This window comes from Phycodurus eques, chromosome 22, assembly GCF_024500275.1.
Source record: "Phycodurus eques isolate BA_2022a chromosome 22, UOR_Pequ_1.1, whole genome shotgun sequence".
NCBI lineage: Eukaryota > Metazoa > Chordata > Actinopteri > Syngnathiformes > Syngnathidae > Phycodurus > Phycodurus eques.
Window position 1 is genome coordinate 7,430,593 of NC_084546.1, and position 20,364 is coordinate 7,450,956.

At 39.8% G+C, this 20,364-nt stretch overlaps 3 protein-coding genes and 1 non-coding gene across 4 annotated transcripts; 2 read left to right on the forward strand and 2 right to left on the reverse strand.

Annotated features, from left to right (window-relative positions):
- The first annotated feature begins 2,641 nt into the window (after window positions 1–2,641).
- On the forward strand, window positions 2,642–2,713 carry trnaq-cug (transfer RNA glutamine (anticodon CUG)). The gene has a single exon. It is a non-coding gene; the product is annotated as a tRNA-Gln (tRNA).
- A 3,858-nt stretch (window positions 2,714–6,571) lies between these two features.
- Window positions 6,572–9,434, reverse strand: atp23 (ATP23 metallopeptidase and ATP synthase assembly factor homolog). The gene is made up of 6 exons (XM_061667443.1): window positions 9,137–9,434; window positions 8,857–8,902; window positions 7,978–8,059; window positions 7,738–7,875; window positions 7,123–7,206; window positions 6,572–7,047 (listed from the first exon to the last, which is right to left on the reverse strand). Exons 1-6 carry the CDS (start codon window positions 9,282–9,284, stop codon window positions 6,844–6,846), a joined length of 702 nt encoding a protein of 233 aa, XP_061523427.1. The 5' UTR covers window positions 9,285–9,434; the 3' UTR covers window positions 6,572–6,843.
- rpap3 (RNA polymerase II associated protein 3) lies at window positions 8,996–15,823 on the forward strand. The gene is given in 18 exon segments (XM_061667440.1): window positions 8,996–9,021; window positions 10,070–10,232; window positions 10,307–10,471; window positions 10,577–10,672; window positions 10,741–10,868; window positions 10,937–11,058; window positions 11,420–11,490; window positions 12,014–12,139; window positions 12,286–12,413; window positions 12,493–12,614; window positions 13,133–13,203; window positions 13,297–13,389; window positions 13,465–13,622; window positions 14,033–14,174; window positions 14,176–14,214; window positions 14,307–14,404; window positions 14,572–14,672; window positions 14,756–15,823. Coding segments are annotated over 17 exon segments (1,899 nt in total). The 5' UTR covers window positions 8,996–9,021; window positions 10,070–10,079; the 3' UTR covers window positions 14,842–15,823.
- Window positions 14,777–19,407, reverse strand: LOC133397038 (mitogen-activated protein kinase 12-like). Its single transcript, XM_061667444.1, has 12 exons — window positions 19,204–19,407; window positions 18,488–18,617; window positions 18,347–18,405; window positions 18,154–18,265; window positions 18,017–18,046; window positions 17,583–17,630; window positions 17,400–17,514; window positions 16,672–16,743; window positions 16,483–16,562; window positions 15,673–15,751; window positions 15,425–15,598; window positions 14,777–15,346 (listed from the first exon to the last, which is right to left on the reverse strand). The coding sequence occupies exons 1-12, from the start codon at window positions 19,386–19,388 to the stop codon at window positions 15,282–15,284; spliced, it is 1,149 nt and encodes a 382-aa protein (XP_061523428.1). The 5' UTR covers window positions 19,389–19,407; the 3' UTR covers window positions 14,777–15,281.
- Between the last annotated feature and the right edge of the window lie 957 nt (window positions 19,408–20,364).

The following is a 20,364-nucleotide window of genomic DNA, read 5'->3' on the forward strand; positions in this document are numbered from 1 at the left end:
AAAATGTAGTGTTACAACAGCAGGGTTTGAAGCACATTTTTTGCTACAAACTGCGTGAGAAAATGATCGACTCGGGGTGAAACAAAATAACATGACAAGAGTTGTGGATGAGGCAAAAATACTCCACAAGCCTTTTATTTAGCAGATATGGGGCCATATGACGCAATATTTGTTTAAACTCGCTCAACTCTACTGGACCTGATGCATAATAAGTACTCAATGTTGCACTGTAGATCCAATATTCAGACAAAAGTTTTTATAGACGGAAATATTTCTTTCCCAGATGGTGCTTGGATGACTTCTAAAAACCTTTCTGGCATGTGTGCATCAAACGTAGAGAATTCCACAACGCTGAACATGCAGCAATTACCAGCATGAAAGCAGCGCAACATATGTGGCACGTGCGCGCACGCACAGACACACACAGACACGCAACCGATTTGAATCACAACGGCGTGATCACGACTGCCACAAACAAGCAAAAAATAGCGGTGGCATATTAAAAAATGGTGATGAAAGCTCTTATTTGCTTGTTTGTCCCAGAATTCACAATTATAATGATCAAAAATTACAGTCTTCAATGTTTGGATAATTACTGTACGAAGTTGACACAACTGTAAATGCATTTTTTTAGATGTAAAAATCTGCCCGAAATGAAAAAAAAAAAGCATATATATATATATATATATATATATATATATATATATATATATATATATATATATAGTAGGTTTTAGGTCAGGGTTATGGAAGTGGTGAAGCCATTAATTAATTTGTTGGGAGTTGTACTTTTGATCACTGTCATGATTTTGATCTATTATGACATTTTGGAAAGTGCTTCTCAGTAGTCACATGGATTTGATTATACCATTGTTTTTTGTGGGGCATAATGGCTTACATTACTGCCAACTCTTCAATCTCTCATTGCAAGTTCACAATCCTCATCGAACTAGAAGCATGTCTAGTTCATGACTCATGCAGAACCCTGTAAAACCGCACCTTTCCCCCCTTGAACATACCCTATGACACGTTTCTGTCCGCAATCTGTCCGTGAGCAAATGTGCAGTTTCCATCAGAGTTGGTTTGTAACAAAAAATAAATAAATACATTTATAAATGTATGTCTTCACAGAGAGGGAGATGGAAGAAACAGAATCAGTGGGGGACTGGTCTATTACTGCTGAAATGGACAATTTGAACACGCTCACCACAGCCCATGGGTGACTTTTCCTCATAAAAGCTAGGTAAACTGACATTTTTAATTTTTTATAACATTGTCAGTCAACTAATGTATGCCGTTCACGTCAATAAACAGTACATGCTAACATACTTTTGTGAAGTTAGTGACATGAACTCACATTGGAAGAAGCATTAGAGTGACCTCTAGTGGAAAACACATGTACGACAGGTTTGGCTTGGCTACCAATTTGATTTTGAGGCAAAATATACTTTATATGACTCGATTTGTTCAAGGTCAGACTGACTGCTCCATAAATCAAACCTGTGACCTTGCAGCCACTGGAGATCAGGCCCCCTTTCTCCAACCACTGTTCCACCATGCCGCCTCATCTCTCATCTACTGTGCAGGCATCCCTTTGGTTGGCATTCAGGACAAATCCGTCCGATTGCGCTGACACTAATCTGGACTTGCAAACACAAGAGACGGCGCGAGGGTTCGAGCTTGAGCGACTCACCTTCGGGCGATCTGTGGCTCCTCCCCTCGGTGGGCAAGAAGTCCCAGTGGCTGCCAGTTTGGTCCACGCAAAATGGGGCAACGGCAAAAGATTATCTCTCTGATGCCCTTGGATTTAGAGGAAGGTGACATTTTCATTTTTTTACTCTTCAGTCTCCAGATCCCTAAGTGGCTATTTTAGCAATATTTAGTGTCTTTTGAAGCAATAAGAGATACTATCATTGCGCCCCCATTTACCCAGCCTGTGCTTTTTACACAGAACCCAACAAAGTGGGATATTGCCATCACTGCATGCATAATTACATGACATGGTGTGACGTATAAAATACTTGTCAGACAGTGAAAACTGATTTGAACACAATATTATTGAAGAATTATACACTTACCACCTTCATGCTGCATCGAAGAGCTGCCATTTTTCACCTTCTTCTCCCATGTTGCTTTCCTGAATAAACGGCACCAACAAAAAATAGTGGAACTAATTACCGCAGCAATTTTCCTCATTCTAAGGTAGTTTAGAGCCATAGCAGGCTGTGCATGTAAATACTGACTGTAAATGTGTGTGAAATTTAAACACCTGAAACTCATTTCTCCCGTCCTCTTGTATTGAAAACATTTGCCACCGTCCGATGCGATGGCAGGTTAGGTTACAGCAATATCCCATTTTGCTGGATTCTGTAACAAGGCAGAGGGGGGTGAATGTCCCATCTTCTGTCAAGGCTCTGAATTGGCAAGTTTGCAGGATATTTGTATGTATGCGGTTTCAACTTACTCTCTCCAAGAGTGGTAGTCAAACCACATTCCATGTTAGCGCAGTTTACACAGAACAGGGACAGCGGATGAAAGGCTGAAAAAACGTGAAAGGGGCTGTTGTTGTTTTTTGTTGGGACTGGCCCACATCCGGCTAGATTTCTTTTAAAACGGTTTTCCCGCTCTAGTGATGTCATAAGGTTCCATGGTGTAATGGTTAGCACTCTGGACTCTGAATCCAGCGATCCGAGTTCAAATCTCGGTGGAACCTGACTTTTCCTTTTTTTTTTTTTTTTTTTTTTGATGCGGTCATTTTTATTTGCTTGATCTCCGCCTGATAGTGTGATAATATTCGACTGATTTATTTTTACCATTTTGCATTCTAAAATAATAATAATACACTGACAAAACTCCATTTTGTCCTTGTGAATGTTAAATCGACAGAGAGACTTCTTAAAGTTTGTTGAAAAATATGCTCTTGGGGACTTATTAATGAGCCAAAAAAAAAAAAAAAAAAAAAAGTCTCTGCTCTTACCCCTGGACATTGTCCAGCAGCAGTTGCTATGCTAATCACATCGCCTCTAATTAATACCATGCATATATTAGCAAAAGAAATGAAGATTCAAATGCCAGCATACGTTCATTGCACTCGTCGAAGTCACCGACTGCTATTTCTGCGATGAAAGTTACCAGTGCACTTCATTCAGTCACACCAGCAAAAGAATACGACTTAGAAAACCCGGAATTTCGTCCAATTTCATCGTGTTATTTAAAAGAAAAACGTTCGAATGCCCCTTTCAATGATTGCAACCCATTACGTGCACCTGTTTTGCCCAAGACTGTGCGAGTACAATACGGTTAAAAACACTTGACAGCTACATGACATGTCATCACATTTACATTATTCTGATCAACAAGAAGAAATATGTTTTCATACCGTTTCGTGGTCATCTTTTTGTGGGGTATTCACACTCCCCCGCGGCTCCCTTTGCGTTGCGAGCCACTAATACACGGCATTGATCGCCATCTTGTGGCGGTATCTTTGTTTGACAAGGCGGCGATGAACGCTCATCAATGACCCTTCGGGAACTTCTTCCAGGTCGTGCGTAAACCCAAAAATACAATATTATATTAGCGTAAGTACATTTTATATTCAAATTGAAACAAATTAATTTAACTTGATAAAATTGGACGGGCAAAATGAAAGGATGGGTGATAAAATTGGCTTGTATTTATTGATTTTGTATCACAAAAAATAATTGTGGTATTCGTGCCTAATTTTGTAAAATTTCAATTCAGGATTCTCTAAATAGCTTCAATCAATTCTTTACCCTTAGATTCATTGGTACCATTGTGTTACTTATGCATATCTGCATTATGTCATTGTATTTCCTCGCTTTGCAGTACATCGTGAAGTATGTAAAAATGGCACACAAATGTCTAAAAGACAAGTATCTGCCAACTTTCAACACCTCCTTAATTAATACTCAAATGGCACTCATAATTACCTCATTTGCATGCCCGGCCCTCCCATGGAGGGCCCCACGCAGATCTTTCCTGCTGCGGAAGTTAATTGCCAGGTTCGACGGCTGATTTGGGGCATGCAAATCAAATCCTCCCCCGGAGAATTAGTGCTCTGAATTGTAATAATCTCTTTTTTTTTTTCTTCTTCCACCATGAAGTGTTGCCTGTAAGCGCTCTAATGAATAAGATCACTATACTTAATTGTTACAGTTGCGGATACCATATATAAACGTGAGCTTTTTTTAGACTGTTGCACATTGTTTTGTGCCATCTTCTTACATAATAAACACTTTATTCATCCAGATTGGGAAACTTCAGTGCCAAAATCTTCACATTAAAGCAGATTAATTAAAGATGAAATCAAGAAGAAAAGGGACTTAGACGTGAGCCTTGCGGTACTCCAAAAGTTGTCATTCATGTGCAATAAAGGCAAGCACTTTACGAATGAACTTGCATCCTTCTTATATTTCCCTGTATTTTTTTCAGGTGCTCAATCATTTGTGTGGTTGTCCTCCTCAGGCTACAGACCGGTCACCTGGATTCCAATATTTTCATTTCAACCTTGAGTGCACAAGGTGGGGCATAAAAAGACAATCTTGGCTATTTTGACTAGCTTAGATAGCTCTCCTTTAACTTGTCACATCCCCACCTAAATAATTAAACAATTTCCCACAATTACCCCCGTGGAGAGGAGACACCTTACAAAATGCGCAAAGGTGAGCTGGGTGTCCGCACAGTTAAATCTAATTCATGCAATGAATTAATTAGTGCTGTTGTCAAATGGAAGCATTTAGTGATGCCGGCGCATGCTAATTTGATCACAATGGGTGCTGCCTGCTTAAATAGGGAGACTAATGAATGTGTCCTCGGTGGCACTTTTTATTACAGCGCCACGTCTCTGCTCAAGCAAGACTCAATGAGACTGATTCAATTATGTGTATCAGTATAAAGAGGGACAGCAATTTGCTTGTCAAGTTTGAATAGAAACAGAACGTTCGGAGGCGGGAGCTTCGTGGTTCAAAAGTGCTCTCTAGAGCTAAGAGCAGGAATTACAAGTTTGGACCAGGTGATTTGTGGATGTGGTTAAAATAAATACATTATTAACAAAAATAAATAAACCATGAAAAAAAACTTTAATGTATTTACATTTTTTTGTTGTTATTATAAATTCATTTAAATTCGACCATTCAATGAAATACATACAAACTTGTTAAATGTGTATGTAAAATTGTTTACAGTATATTACCAGTACTTTTGAATTTTATTATTCAAAATAAATCAATTAACCAGTTTTTAAACTAGATGGGGAAAAAAACTTTGAAAAATGCATACATTTAAAATACTTAATTTTATTAAAATAATTCTTATTTTAATGTTATTCAGATTCAAATATAATTGACTACCCATTTAACATATTTTTATATATTCATTTATTTATTCATATGTATTATTATTTTTTTATCAATTAACCTTTTAACAAGACAAACAAAATGAATAGAATATTAATGGATACAGACAGAGATTAACAATAAAATAATTGATTCTTATTTTGTTATTTACATTCAACGTAAATATAATTAATCAATTATTTAATAAAATATTTTAAATGAGTGTGTATTTTTTTATTTTCGTAATATTTTCTTATTTGATCATTAACAAGAAATCAAATAACCAATTAAAGCAATAAATTAAGAAAAAATCTAATCTAATCAGCCAATTTTGGGGGGGGGGGGGAGTAAATTAATGCAACAAATATTATAAGACTCTTGATAATGTAAATGCGTGGTGGGACCGGTTAAAGACCCTTGAAGCTGAAAGAGACGCATTTTAACAGCAAAATTCCTGTTCTGAAGCAATATTGGAAGATGGCCACTGATAATGGTCGTTACAAGCTTACAAATTCATTGGAAAAGTTGATAACAGGCGCATAAATAATTAATACATTTTAAATATTATAATCGTAGACTTCAAGACTTGTAAATAGCACTATAATGTGATCCAAGCTGCAAAACGCAACAAAGCATAATGCATCTGAAGTTTGGGGTGTCAGAGTTAAACATATGTGTTTAATAGAAAGCATTTGATATGTTTGCAATTCCAGTGGTAAATCTGCTGTTTTGCATGGATTGTTTAGTCAAGTAATCCGTAGGAATATCATTCTCCTCCTGGTATTTTCATTTCGGAAGGAGCTTGTCGAAATCTTCTCTCTAAGCTCCTTTAAGTCAAACCTAATCATTTTTGCCTTGTGTGTGTGTTTTTTTTATTTTTTTATTAATGAGAGTTTGGTGTCTATTTCTCAGACAAGTGACATTGCTATTAGGATGCAGAGGGTGTCGTCTTTGAGATAGAAGAAGAGGATGAGGATCATGGAGTGGGATTATGAGGCTAATTCCTCTAATCACTTTTTTCAGCCTTTCATGAGTCTGTGCAGAATGATATGGGATTCTTTAAAATGCTAATGTCCAATGGAAGATGTCACCAATGACTTTTTACAGCAAGACTGGAACAAGCACATTGATGGAGAACTTGTTTCATTTTATGGTAAAAGTTGGATATTAAAGACTATGAAGAAGTTTTGACTTGGCTTTGACTTTGACTCACTGCAAAAGTACATAAAAGTGCCATTCGCACACTTTAATTTAAAAAACAAAAACAAAAACAAAACAAACAAACAAACAAAAAAAAGAAAAAAACGTCTTCATATAATTGGCTTCTTTTGACTACTTTTGATCCCTTTATACAGAATTAGTGTCCAAAAAGTGACAACGAATGTTTCTTGCTCAGAGGACGACTCCCATCCTGACAATCCTTTTTGAAGGAAAATCATCGGCAACACACGGCCCCGGAAAAAAATCCACCAGAACTTTGAATATGGTACTAAAGATTTGCATAATACCGATTCCGGTTCTCATAATCCCTGTTGGCAAATTTAGCGTCCTTCTTGCTGTGCGGGATCCGTCCGAACGGTGCGTGGTCGTTGAAACACGTGTCGAAGACCTCGTCCACGATTTTCTCAGCCTCCTCGCGGCTGATTTTCCTCACAGCCAGGATGGAGCGGACGGCACGGCCTCGGATGCACTCCTAGTTGAACAGACGGGACGGGCTTAGAAAGGGGGAGCGGCCCATGGTGTTGATTGGGGGGTGGGGGGGGGTTACCTGATGATGCTGCTTCATTCCAAAGTGGAATCGGGCCAATTCGTTGGAGAAGGAGCAATCGCCACTGAGGTTCGCGGCACGAATCTGACACAATGGCAAAACGCAACACAATTAGGTTTGACCAATACATTGCCTATACATACTTATGCATATGTTTATATGGTGTATTTAAAATTCATTCCTGGTTAAAACTGAATGGGGCATGAACAAGAATAACCGAATTGTGACACTGAAGAATTATCACTGTCTATTATATGTTGGATTTGCTGTTTGTTTTTACATGTGCATTTTATTCTATACTAAACTAAAAAATAAAAGTAAATGCATTATAAACTGGATTTGTTGCTCTGTGTTTGGAGTTAACGTTTTATTACAATATTTGTAATAATTAAATTGCCCTGTATTTTTTTTTTTTTTTTTTTTAAATACAATAATAAAATATATACAGTCCATCAATCCAGCCATCCATTTTCCGCACCACTTATTCTCATTGTAAATAAAATTTTCTCTGGATTTCATGTTGGGAGGCTAATCTCCCAGGTTGTTTTTGTTGTTGTTAAACTACCAGAGAGAAAAATCAGAAATCTGCTTTTCTGTGGGTATGACGACACTCACCTCAGAACACGCTAAATGTCTGAAGTTGTTGAACCAGTCCACGTGAGCCCGACAGTGGTCAAAGGCGTGGATGAGCTCGTGCGTGACCACTCGATTCATGTGAGACTGCTGGTGGATGTTATTCTGACACAAGACAATCTAAAAAAAAAAAAATAAAGAATTAACAAAATCATTCTAATTAAACACAATGTGCTTTTTTTCGCTGTATAATTCTTAATTAAGGTCAATAGCTGTTCTCACTTGGGACGTCGCTGCATCAAATCCACCGCTGACCGTCCCATCGCAATCTTCGCATGCAAAATGGCGGTCTTTAAACACTTTACTGGGCCAAATACAGAACGGATTTCACATTAATAAAGAGAAAAGACAATTGGAGAAAGAATGAAATGCATATTTTTACACCATATTTCTTGGGTGTGGTCACTTGCGCAACCACATTATCTGAGTTTGTTGTATTTACGTCGCCTCTTGAATTCTTTTTTCGAATGAGAAAGTGTGACAAAAGGTGCTTAATTCTTTTTAAATTTTATTTAATGATGTCATACTGTATGCTTTATAAAGTATGATATAGGGCGGTATTTTTCTAAAAAAAAAAAAAAATGCAAAAGTTTGGATTGTTTTTTTTTTTTGGAGGGGCTGGAACCGACTAACGGCATTTCCTTTCATTTCAAAGGGGAAAGATGATTTGAGGTAAAAATGCAGTAAAGCAATTAATTTGTATCCAAAGGCACCATTGTATAGGACACTTGAAAGCTACCAAAATAATGATTCAATTGGTATGTATTGCAAATAAAAGGTTTTAAAAATGTGAATAAATGTTTAAAAACAGTTTCTGAAGATGAAATGCACATTTTGTGAACTTCAAAGTTAAATACAACTGAATTTTACTTGGGCAGAGATTCTTTCGCGGACCACGAGTCGAACCACAATGAATATAACTACTATGGACAACGTCGTGTCTCCATTCGACCTGGCATGCATCTTTTTGGGTGTGAACATGCAAAAACTCTACCCGTGAACTTCAAAACTATGAGGCAGAAGTGCTAACCACTCAAGCACCATGCTGCATCACAATCCCCAAATTTGAATTGTGTCGTCAAAATGATAAATGCAACCTACCATCCAGAGTTTTTCATGGCACTGAGGAGGAGCTTGGCATATGGACCTGTGTGAAGCACATCACACATGAGATTTTAGATTTTCAAATTGTTATTGTTCATGTGACAGTGACAATAAAGTTATATTCTACTGTAATCCCAATTCTTCCAGCAGGCTAACAGCAAGGTAGCTAACATGGTTACTAATCGAAACACTGTATGTTATTTCAATGTTTCGGTTGTTTCCTATTGATAAAACACACGAGTTACTTTTCAAATGAAGTCATGAAAACGTTACTCACTGGTTTCCACGGCTAACTGTAACATGACCTGACACTTGTGGTTGAAAGTGAACAGGCTCTCTGCGATGGAGCCCTTTTTGTACTTCCCGGCGTTCCTCTCCGGGAATAAGTCGTATCCGTAATCTTCTTCTTTCTTCGTCTGGCCCATTGTTGAAATTTACTCGGCGACAATGAGATATTTCTTAAGATATCCCAGCCAGCCAGCGTTAGCTAGCAGGAGAGGTCATTGCTGGGTTGTGAGATCACGTGATTGCGTCGGGTCAACGGTTAAAAAAAAGAATACAATAACAATATTTTAATTAATAATACAATTAGAATTTCTATGACCCAATCTACAAATAAAAAATAGATATAACTCATTTAAAAAACGCGTTTGTGATAACAAAGATCGTCTATTATAACATGGCGGAAAATATTGTATGCTGGTGAATTAATATAGTCCTCTTTAAATTGTATCAGTTTTATATCTATGTAATTCATTATTAAGCACTCTTTGGAGGTGGAGGAACAAAAAAGTTTCCAAAGAAGGTGAAGGTCTTCTCTTTATGTCTTTATATTAAATGTGTTGTACTACTCTTCATAACTAAACGATCTGTGAATCTTTCTGGACGCTCCACAGCGCAAAGCATGCCGGGAGTCTGCTGTCATAGCTCCACAACAACAACGTTAACGCAAGAACTACTTTTTACGACTAGTAAGAATTCCTGCCATATTTGAATCGCAGTTGTAAGCCGGAGAAATAAGGAGCAGGTACTGAACAACGTTGTACTTTATTGAATCCGATCGATTATTTAAAACGTTGTTAGCTGTTTGCGAAACGAGCATGACTCGAAACTCGTGGTTTCTCTGGAAAATAGGACATCAAAACGAAAGTCATCCAAAAAACATTTGTTCAATTTTCTTTAAAATCCCAAATGAATGTCTGTCTCGCAGGGAGGAAATCATGGCCGGGCCGAACAAAGCACTCGAGTTGCAAATGCAAATGCGGCAGAATGCAGAGGACCTGCAAAGCTTCGTGAGGGAGCTGGAGACCTGGGAGACTGACATGAAGACCAAAGATGAGCAGTTGAGGAGAGGGGAGCAGGGGGACGCCAAGGTTCGTTTTAGCTGGAAATCACATGCACGTGTATATTTTAATTATGTTCCCACCATGTTCTATTCGTTTTGTAGCCAAACCTCCCCCCTGTGCGTAACAAGGACTACAAAGCAAAAATGAGGGCCAAGAAGAAGATGAAGATAGCCAACAACAGTGACTCCAGAGCAGAGGAGACCGACACCAAGAAGCCATCGAGGATCAAACAGAATGATTATCAATCGTGGGACAAGTTCGATGTGGTCTGTCTTCCATTAGTTAGAAAAGTTTTAGTCCATTAGTTTTATATATATATATATATATATATATATATGTATGTATAATTTTTTTTTTTTTTTTTTTTTTAGGTGAAGGCTTTGGAGGAGGTGGATAAGGAGGAAAGTCCCACGGAGTCGGACTCCGAGGAAGCTGATCCGGAGCGAGCTTCAGCAGAGAAGGAAAAGGTAACAGCCACCTAAAATGTGCTGAATTAACAAATAAGTCTCCAAAAATAACACGGCTTTATCATCAGGGGAACGCATTTTTCAAAGAGGGAAAATACGACGATGCCATCGAGTGTTACTCCAGAGGAATGGCTGCGGATCCTTACAATCCCGTTCTTCCCACGAACCGAGCCACCGCCTTCTTCCGCCTCAAGAAGTAAGCATTTGCATTGTTGATTGCTGTACTTGTTGCCATGCACACTCATGGGTTTTCCCTCTCTTTAGATATGCTGTGGCCGAGTCAGACTGCAACCTGGCCATCGCTTTGGACAGCAACTACTTTAAGGCGTATGCGCGACGAGGAGCAGCCCGCGTTGCGCTGAAGAACTACGACGCTGCTTTAGAAGGTGGGCGACTATGTGCCCCTGAAAACCACTACAATAGACATACTGTATGTCTATGTACAGTAGAATCGCAGTCATCTGGGTCATGGTTATCCACAAAAGTGAAATCGAGGCAACTGGACTCGCCGAGGTTGAAGAAGACAAAAACAACGACAACCAAATGTGACCGGAGGACGCATCCACCAGAGACAGAGATAGGAAGACTCCCCACCTCAACTTTAGAACTGAAGAAGCCTTTGGGATTAAAGGAGAAACGTCTTCAACAGCCAGGAAGAGTCCAGTTGCCTCTATTGAACAATAGACATATCGTATTGTTACATTAATACCTCTAAGAACGTAATGTTGAGCCTAAATTTTTGCACAGATTACCAAACTGTTCTCAAGCTTGACCCGGGCAACCTGGAAGCACAAAATGAAGAGAAGAAAATGAAAGAGGTGACTTAGATCTATTTTCATGTTCGTAGTACCTTCATTTACGAGCGCCCCAATTTACGAGCTTTTTGAGTTGGTGGCAGCAAAATAAATCAATTAGAAAAATAAATTGTGAACCAAATCAAGTTAAGTGAAAGTGAATGGGGGGGGGGGGAATCACGTTACACATTTCTGTGTGTTATTTGGAGGGGTTGGAATGTATTCATGGCAATGGGAGAGGTTGATTTGAGATAAAAGTAATCTTAAAAAAAAAAAAATATATATATATATATATATATATATATATATATATACACCAGTTATATTTATTGACGACTCTAAATTGTCCATAGGTGTAAATGTCTGTGCGAATGGTTGTTTGTCTCAGTGTAACCTGTGATTGGCCGACGACTAGTCCAGGGTGTGTCTGGCCTCTTTCCCAAAGTCAGCCGAGATTCGCTCCAACTCACCCGGGACCATAATGAGGATAAACGGTGTAGAAAATGCAAGGATGGGTCAACCTTATCTCAGACGTTTGCTTTGTCAGATACTTGGACCTCAGGAGCTGAGTGAGGGAACGTCACCTCAGGCAGATCCCACAGTAGACCAAGAGCGCCAAAGACTGACAGAAGAGCATCAAAGACGACAAGAGGCGGTTGTGCAAAAAGACAGGGTAAGATTCCTTCCCGAAACCCTCATTTCACAGCAGAACTTCTGTCAACATACGCGTTAAAGCGTTGAGTAGCTGGTAAATTAACAAGCAGCGACAGTGAGCATATGTTATTGTGGTAAAGATTTCCTACATTTGCCACCTTCCAGGGTAATGCGTACTTCAAAGAGGGCAAGTACGACGCTGCCGTGGAGTGCTATAACCGAGGCGCGGAGGCGGACTGCATGAACGCGCTGCTGCCCGCCAACAGAGCCATGGCCTTCCTCAAGCTGGAGAGGTAAAAAAAAAAATAATAATAATAAATCACACCCTTTTCTATATTTCGTGACGGAAAAATCACATCGATGTTACATCAGATTCAAGGAGGCGGAGGAAGATTGCACCAAGGCGATCTCTTTAGACAACACGTACTCCAAGGCATTCGCGCGCAGAGCCGCCGCCCGAGTGGCCTTGGGGAAGCTGGAGGATGCCATGAAAGGTAACACTTACCTGCTGCTTCCCAGAATTCTTTGGGGTGCTCTTTAGAACTACAGTTTGTAACTGCACTACACTTATCAATAAATAAAATGTGCAATGCACTGAATCCGCAATAAGTGAATCACGATATAGCTAGTGATTAATATTACATCACAATCATTTTTAACATGTTTTTATGAATCTCGACCACATTCTATTTTTATTTTTTGTTTGTTTGTTTGTTTGTTTTAGGGCTCAGGCCAAAGCAATAAAAGTATGCCTGTGTCGCCATCTTGTGGCATTTTGGTGCCAAGCAACTGTTAAAGGAAGTTGAGGCGCTTCCGACAAAAGTGGTCATTTTCCGCCATCTCATGGCATCTATTGCCAAATACAAAACTTTTTGGGAGGGCGTCAATGACGCGTGGATTTCTGTGGTTCTAGAAATAGTGGAGTCATTTGGACATAAAATGTCCCATTCTGTCCCATTCTCTTCGTATTGATGAGTTGTTTGTGACAAATGCACCAAAAAAAAAAATGCAGATTTTCAGGAGGTTTTGAAGCTGGAGCCAGAGAACAAGCAGGCCCAAATTGAACTCCAGAAACTCCAAATGGTGCGTTTTCACCTTCCCCTCCTCACTTATGTTTGTAAATATTGTCTTTTTTTTTTAAACTGAATCCTGTTGCCTGGATGCTTGTATTATCAGGATGGCGTTTCCAGCGGCCTCCTTCAAATGTCCGACGGCTCCCAGAGGAGAACGGTGCAGCCCGTGGACAAAGAGGCTCACCTGCGCTCCACTGTGAGACGTACACTCATCTCTTCTGTTTTTAAGATTAACAATAGAGTCATGCTGACTCGTTGTGACGCTCCTCAGAAACCAATGAGGAGGATCGACATCGAGGAGATCAGCGGTAAGGTGACAGTACCGGATGTGGCGAGGGACCACGAGGGCCAGTCCTCGCCGTCGTCTCCCAGTACGAAGATGATCAAGATCCAGGCGATACCGGATGCCCCCTCGCTGCCGTCTGACCAGTTAGTTGAACCATCTTGATGAAAAATACTTTAAATCATAAAATAATCAGAACAGCTTGCTCATAGACACATTTGAGTGATTAATAGAAAAGATGACATTCAAACAAACTCAGCAGATTTTTCTCTCAATTTTAAAGTTAAATAAATACGAAAGGACAAAGTATTGCTGTACGTGTTAATGGACCAAAAAGTTATTTAATTCATTACATATTTTTTTTAATTAACCTGACAAATAATCGGTGATCAGAATTTTACTATGCCAAATATTTGAATCGACATCAGCCTCAAAGAATCCAAATCGGTCAGGGCCCAAGTCAATTCACATGCCAGATACCCAACTATTTGTATACAAGCCATTAAAAAGTCCATTTTCTATATGTCCCCTTTGAATGTTCTCTCTTTGTCATCAGAGCTTCTTCAACCACACGAGCCAAACACGACCAGCCGGAGGAAAGCGTCGTCCCTCCCTCTGAAACATCACAAAAAGCCCCCCCGATAAACCTCCCAGCCCCACCCAGCAAAAGTTTCCAGCTCGAAGCCGACCTGCGCAGTGATTGGAAACCAGCCGGAAGTGGTTTACAGATACTTAAAGGTTGTTTTTCATTCATAAAACACAATCCAGAGCAGCTAACTTTTTGGCGAAATCCCTAACTTTTTTCTTGTCTTTTTTTTTTTTTTATTTAGCAAATCAAGCCAGAGTCGTACGCGCGCATTTTCCAGAGCTCCCTTGAACCTCACATCCTCAGTCAGATCCTGCAGACGCTGCGAGATTTCTACATCCAGTGAGCACATTTAGAGCCGAGTCATACCACTCTACACAAGTGGTTCATACCAAGTCAATTTGGAAGTTCACTTGAGACAAGATAACCCTATTTTTTTCACCACCGCTGTCGATAGTTTTTTGTGACATTCTTAACGCCAAATTACACAAAAAGTCCCGCTTGTGCAGGAATGAAGCTGCGGCCGTCACGGCGGACATCCTGAAGAATCTATCGAGCGTGAGGCGTTTCGACACGGCCGTCATGTTTATGTCTTCCTCGGAGAAAAAAGGTGAGCTGTCTTCAAGTGGATTATTTCCCATCAATTATATTTACACACCTATATCCCCCCCACCCCCACCCCACCCCACTCAGTGCTTAAAGAAGTATTCGACTTCCTCCACCGAGCGGATGTGGACGCATCATCTGTTGAATACCTTCACAAAAAGTACTGTGTGTGACCTGTTCATTCCGGTTGTAGCCTAACGCTGTATCGTAAGTGAATTTCCTCCTCTGTGGACCAAATAAGAGAGCTACAACACAAAGTCATCCCTGAATAAAAGTGTATTTTGTAACTACTTACATTCTTTCCACACACCTACACAATCTAATGAGAACCAGTATCATTACAAATTGGATTCAAAATGACAAAATCTCATTTAAGAAAAATAAACCGCATACTAACGTTCCTATGTCGGCTCTGGACTTCGTGTTTGGAGTTTGTATGTTCTTCCCCCGTACTCCGGCTTCATCCCTTTCCATTCCAAGAGCATGGATGTTAGATTTATTGCAGACTAAATTGTCCGTTGGTGTGAATTTGAGCATGAATGCTTGTTTGTCTAAACTGTATATGCGATCGGTTGGCAACCAGTCTAAGGTGTACCTCGCCTTGATGCGTATGTTAAAGTGATGTTTCCGTAGAGTCTTTTAGAGGCCTGAAGATCAGTATCTCCGTAATTGTGTGTCCTGCATAAACAAAGGAACTGTCACGTGGGTTCATGTTTTGGGTTCGGACGTTTGAACGGGACGGTCGTCCTCGCTTACGTTTCCACTGGTCGAGCGTCAGGTCCGTGTTGTCTATGGTTCGGTCATACGGCTGCGCCTCGGTCTCCTCCTCCGTGTCGCGGAAGTCGGCGAAGAAGGGAAAGTCCAGGGCCTCCGAGGCGCTGACCCGCTCCTCGGGATCCAGGAGCAGCATCTTTTCCAACACGCACACAGCTGCGACGCAGGAAGACAACAATGTGACGGGTGTAGAATTGGGTGCACTGACCGTTGGTGAGCTTCTTGCATACCGTGTGAGCTCGCTTTGGAGAAAATGGAGTGCAAGTCCTTTTTGGGTACTTTTGACAAACCCCGAAGGTAGTTTTTGGCCTGTCAGGGGAAACAACAGACAGGAAATCCTCAATTCAATGTGGTTCATGTACAGTATATGGAATTAAGTATTAAGACACACCCTTGATTTCAATTTAATTAAAATATAGTTTAACTTTGTTTTAATATAATTTCAATGTCATTCTAGTTTAATTCGCATTGAAGTTAAATTGAATGGAATTTATTTTCTCTTTTTATTTTGTGCGTATATGTTTTAATTTAAACTAAATTTGAATGTAATTATAATATCATTATTTAAATTACTTTGTCAATTGAATGTAATTGCAGTTTAATACTTATTTACCTTTTAATGTAATATGTATGTGTATGTTTTAATTTAATTATTTGTTATTGTAATTTTAATTTCTAGTGTAATTATTTTAATTATTTTGATTCAATCAGTTTATTCTTATATACTTTTAATGTTTTTTAATTTTGTGCAATTTTAAATAATTTAAATGTAAATAATTCAGTACAATCTGATTTTCATTAAATGGAATTTGTTTAAATTATAACATTATTTTTGCTTTCAGTTTCATTCATTGTACTAATTACACAAATAAGGCATTTTCTTTTTTTCCTTTTACATTTTAGTGCTTCCAACTTTGCGGAGGTGTTTTTTTTGTCCCCCCAAAAAAGACAGCTGACATGTTGTCTTTCATTTGCAAATTCTGCCCTTGTTTTCAAAGACTTTTGTCCATTTAGTGCGTCGGTCTTCCAAACTAACTTACATCTTGGCTTTGTAGCTTCACCACAAAGTCGGCAGCCGGTGTTCCGGTGATCTTCATGATTTCTCGGAGCTGGTCCAGATCTGGCACAAACTCGAGGTCAAGGGTCACATTCTACTTACTGTGTTGTCCATGTAAAAAAAAAAAGAAATAAACTTAAACAACACTTTTATACTAATTTCTCTTGGATACGATCGTTGCCCTTGAACAGTGGCTTCCCCAGCAGCATCTCTGCCATAATACAACCAGCAGACCAGATATCCACTTAAAAAAAAAAAAGAACACAAAACAAGATACAGTGGTGACTTCATTTTTAAAATAAAAACCAACAGTAAAAAAATAATTCAATAGAATGTAAAAAAAAAAAAAAAAAAGTTGTGCATCATGATTTCATGCCTGAATGCATTGTGCAGCTCCTGGTGCGCACACTTTGGCCACTAGGGGGCATTGTGTTTGTGTGTGTGTGTGTGTGTGTGTGTGTATATATTTGTTATATTCGTTGGTCTGATGTGTTGCAGCAGTTTGTTCAAGTATCCGTCACTTAAAAGGTTATATTGCTTAAAGGTCATCTACGCTAGTTTTGTTAGCCATAAAGCTAGTGGACTTTTGGAAGACAGTCATGTGGTTTTGTGAATGCACAATATCAATTTATTTATTTTTTGGTATAATTTTACAGTAGGGAGTGGCAAACAATTTGAAGCAAGCACTTGGCCTCTTTTTTCAAGAATCATTCAGTAGCTGCCAAACGGCTGCTTGTTGTGAAGTTTGCCGGCACCATCAAGCGCTTATAATTCAAAATTCTGCTCGCAACTCAAGGCAAAATAATCGGCCAAGCGACGGCCCGTAGCCCGAAAAACTAGTAAGGTGGCTCACTCAAAAAATAAGACGAAAAGGGGGCTGGGGTCCTTTGGTTCTCCTACCTGTTTGCGTGTAGTGCATCCAGTTGAGAATGACCTCGGGGGCTCTGTACCAGCGGGTCACCACGTAACCCGTCATCTCTGCGTCGGCCTGCCTCGCCAAGCCAAAGTCGAGGATCTGAAGCGGTCGAAATGCTTTACTTATTCCACTTCAAGAGGGCTTTGTGTGAAAACCATGCACTTTACCTTTAATTCACAGTCTGGGTTGATGGCGAGATTTCCTGGTTTTAGGTCCTGAAAGGAGTTAGTACACAAAATTAACTGGATGTAATGTGTACAGTATGAACATATATATATTTTTTTTTTTTTTTTTTGTAATTGCAGTTTTCATTTGTATAAAATGTCACTTTGTTATACTGAAACATGTCTCAGATAATGTGGTTACTTCATTTGGTTTGGTTATATTAGAAGTCTAATCACCTCTAATCAGTCTAATCACCTCTCAGTATGTTGCAAACTTGCAACATAGTGACAGACACCTTCTAAACTAACATTTCAAGCATATCATTCTGTTTTGAGGCGAGAAAGACACACAAACAAAGCAAAGCCTCTCGTGTGGGAATCCGAATGAATGGGCGGGTTCCACCCCCCAAAAGTGCCTAATCTGAAAGGTCACACACCCTGTGGACGATCCCTGCAGAGTGGATGTACTGAGGAGAGGCGAGAAAAAGACAAAAGTATTATTTTATTTTTTTTTAGCAAAAGTTGGACTTAAAATGACACATTTTGACACGATATGGAGGACTTCGGGGCTCACCTTGAGTCCCTTCATCATCTGGTAGACGAGGAACTGAACTCTGTCCTCTGATAGTCTCTCCAACTTCATCAGTTTGCCCAGGTCGGTGCCCATGAAGGGCATGACCAGGTAGCTGTGGGGGTTACAATTTCAAATAGTCATTTTGACTTTTTTTTTTATTATTATTTTGAGGCAGGAATAAATGAGAGCTTACAAGTCTCGAAGGCGATCCAGGGTAATTTCGGCTGTGAAAACATCAAGTAGACCGATCACCTTCTCCGAGAAAACAAGAGAGAATTGGTGTCATTGCATTGTCATGATTGCTTCGAAGCGGAAGTGATTTCATTCATCTCACATTTTCGTGCTTCATGTGTTTGAGGAGTCGTAGCTCTCTGTAGGCCCGCTTGGCGAAAAGTTTGGACTGGAAGGGCCGGTGGAGCTTTTTGATGGCCACCTGCGAGCTGGTCCGCCGGTCCCACGCTGAACTGAACCAGCATGCAGTAGTTCAGTGATTATCAAAATGTGACAGTATGTGGGCTCCCTCTAGCGGTATGTGAAACAATCACTTCATTTAATGTTCTAACTGATCAAAATTGGTCATTATGGTGGCACTTGTTAATTTTTGAGGTGGTCTCGTGATAGAAATTTGAGGGAAATTCTTAAAGTCGAGCCAGGCTGTCGTTAATGCTGTCAATTCAAGCTTTACCCTCCCTGCAGCCAAGCGGTAATGTCATCTGGAGAAAGGTTCTTTGACTTTTAACAACAATGAGGCTGGGGGTGCTTTTCTTTTTGGACCCCCTCATCCACACAACACAATGCAAAGTGGGGGTCCTTGTGGAGCCAGCTGTGGCGGTGTAGGGGGACCCTACTTGGGAAAATGTCTGAAAATGGCTTAAATGTAGCTGTAATGTTGAACTTAATCAGATAAAAGCGACAAAATAAATGCTTTTTTTTTTTTTTTTTTTTTTTGCAGTCAAGATTCTAGTTGTATGCTTTAAACATTAATTTTCATCACGTTTTGCATGAATAAATATAAACTTTTTCAAAAGTGCACATTTTAGTGGTCCTCACCATACAGTTCCATAGGCTCCTGTTCCAACCTGCCTCAAGTCTCGGTACCTTTCCGGGACTTCCCACACGGTTCTGTTGATGTCCTGCCGGTAAAATCCCGTCCTGGACCCTCGCAGGGCCATCCCCGAGAAGTTGGAGGCGAGGATGTTAATCCGCTTCGGTTCCGGCGCCTCGGGGATGCTCATGGAGATGGAAAATTTCAGAGAGTCTGTTGATAACTCCAGGAGAAAGAAGCGCAGTCTGTCCTGCAGAGAAGTTTGGGGGGCCTGAATTCCTCCACAGGATCTCTCGTGTGTCTTACAGCTCGACACCCCCCAACACACAAGCGCATCTATTGTGACTGTCGGTCGCCCCGGGCAGTCTATGGGTGTGTCTGTAATGTGGGACAAACATCTGCCCCTCACTTTTCTGCTTTACTGCATTTTCATATCTAACCTCACAAATAAAGGATGACAAAAGAGGAATTGGACTTTCATATTTATCTATTCACAGAAAGCCCAATGCTGCCATTGACACATTTTCAATTGAAATGATAAATTAATCTCTTTGTTTGCAATATTCACCCACACCATAATATTACATTGTATTGTGTGGTAAATTATAGATCTTAATAGGGTTATTCAAGGCTCATATTAGGGTTATCCTTTCCCATTGAAATGAATGGAAATGGCTGATCATTACTGCAATAATCTTGGTCGTTTTTCACAGAGGATAAAAAAGATATGACAGTGTCGTTACATGGTCTGTCCACACGTGTTGCTGCACTGCTTGTGTTCAACCTATTGTTGAAAGGGTTACAGCACCATTTGGTGGCATCTATAGACAATTACAAATGTTTTTGGGGGTGTCAGTTACTCTGATGTTTGCAATTCGAGGCAGGGTGAATATCAACATATAGTATTACGTGGTGTCGTGTCGTGTCACATATTGTGGCTGATCAAATTATTCCATAATAATGGCCTGTATTGTATTGCATCGTTTAGTATGGCATCCTATAACGCCTCATAAAATATAGCCTAGCACGCCATAGCAAATTACTGGCCAGAATAGAATGGGATAGCAAAGGATTGCATATTATAGTTTGGTATGGCATGGAAGCGCTGTGTCGTATAGTATTGCATATCATGGTACTGTTATAATGTTGTACTGGTATAGTATAGC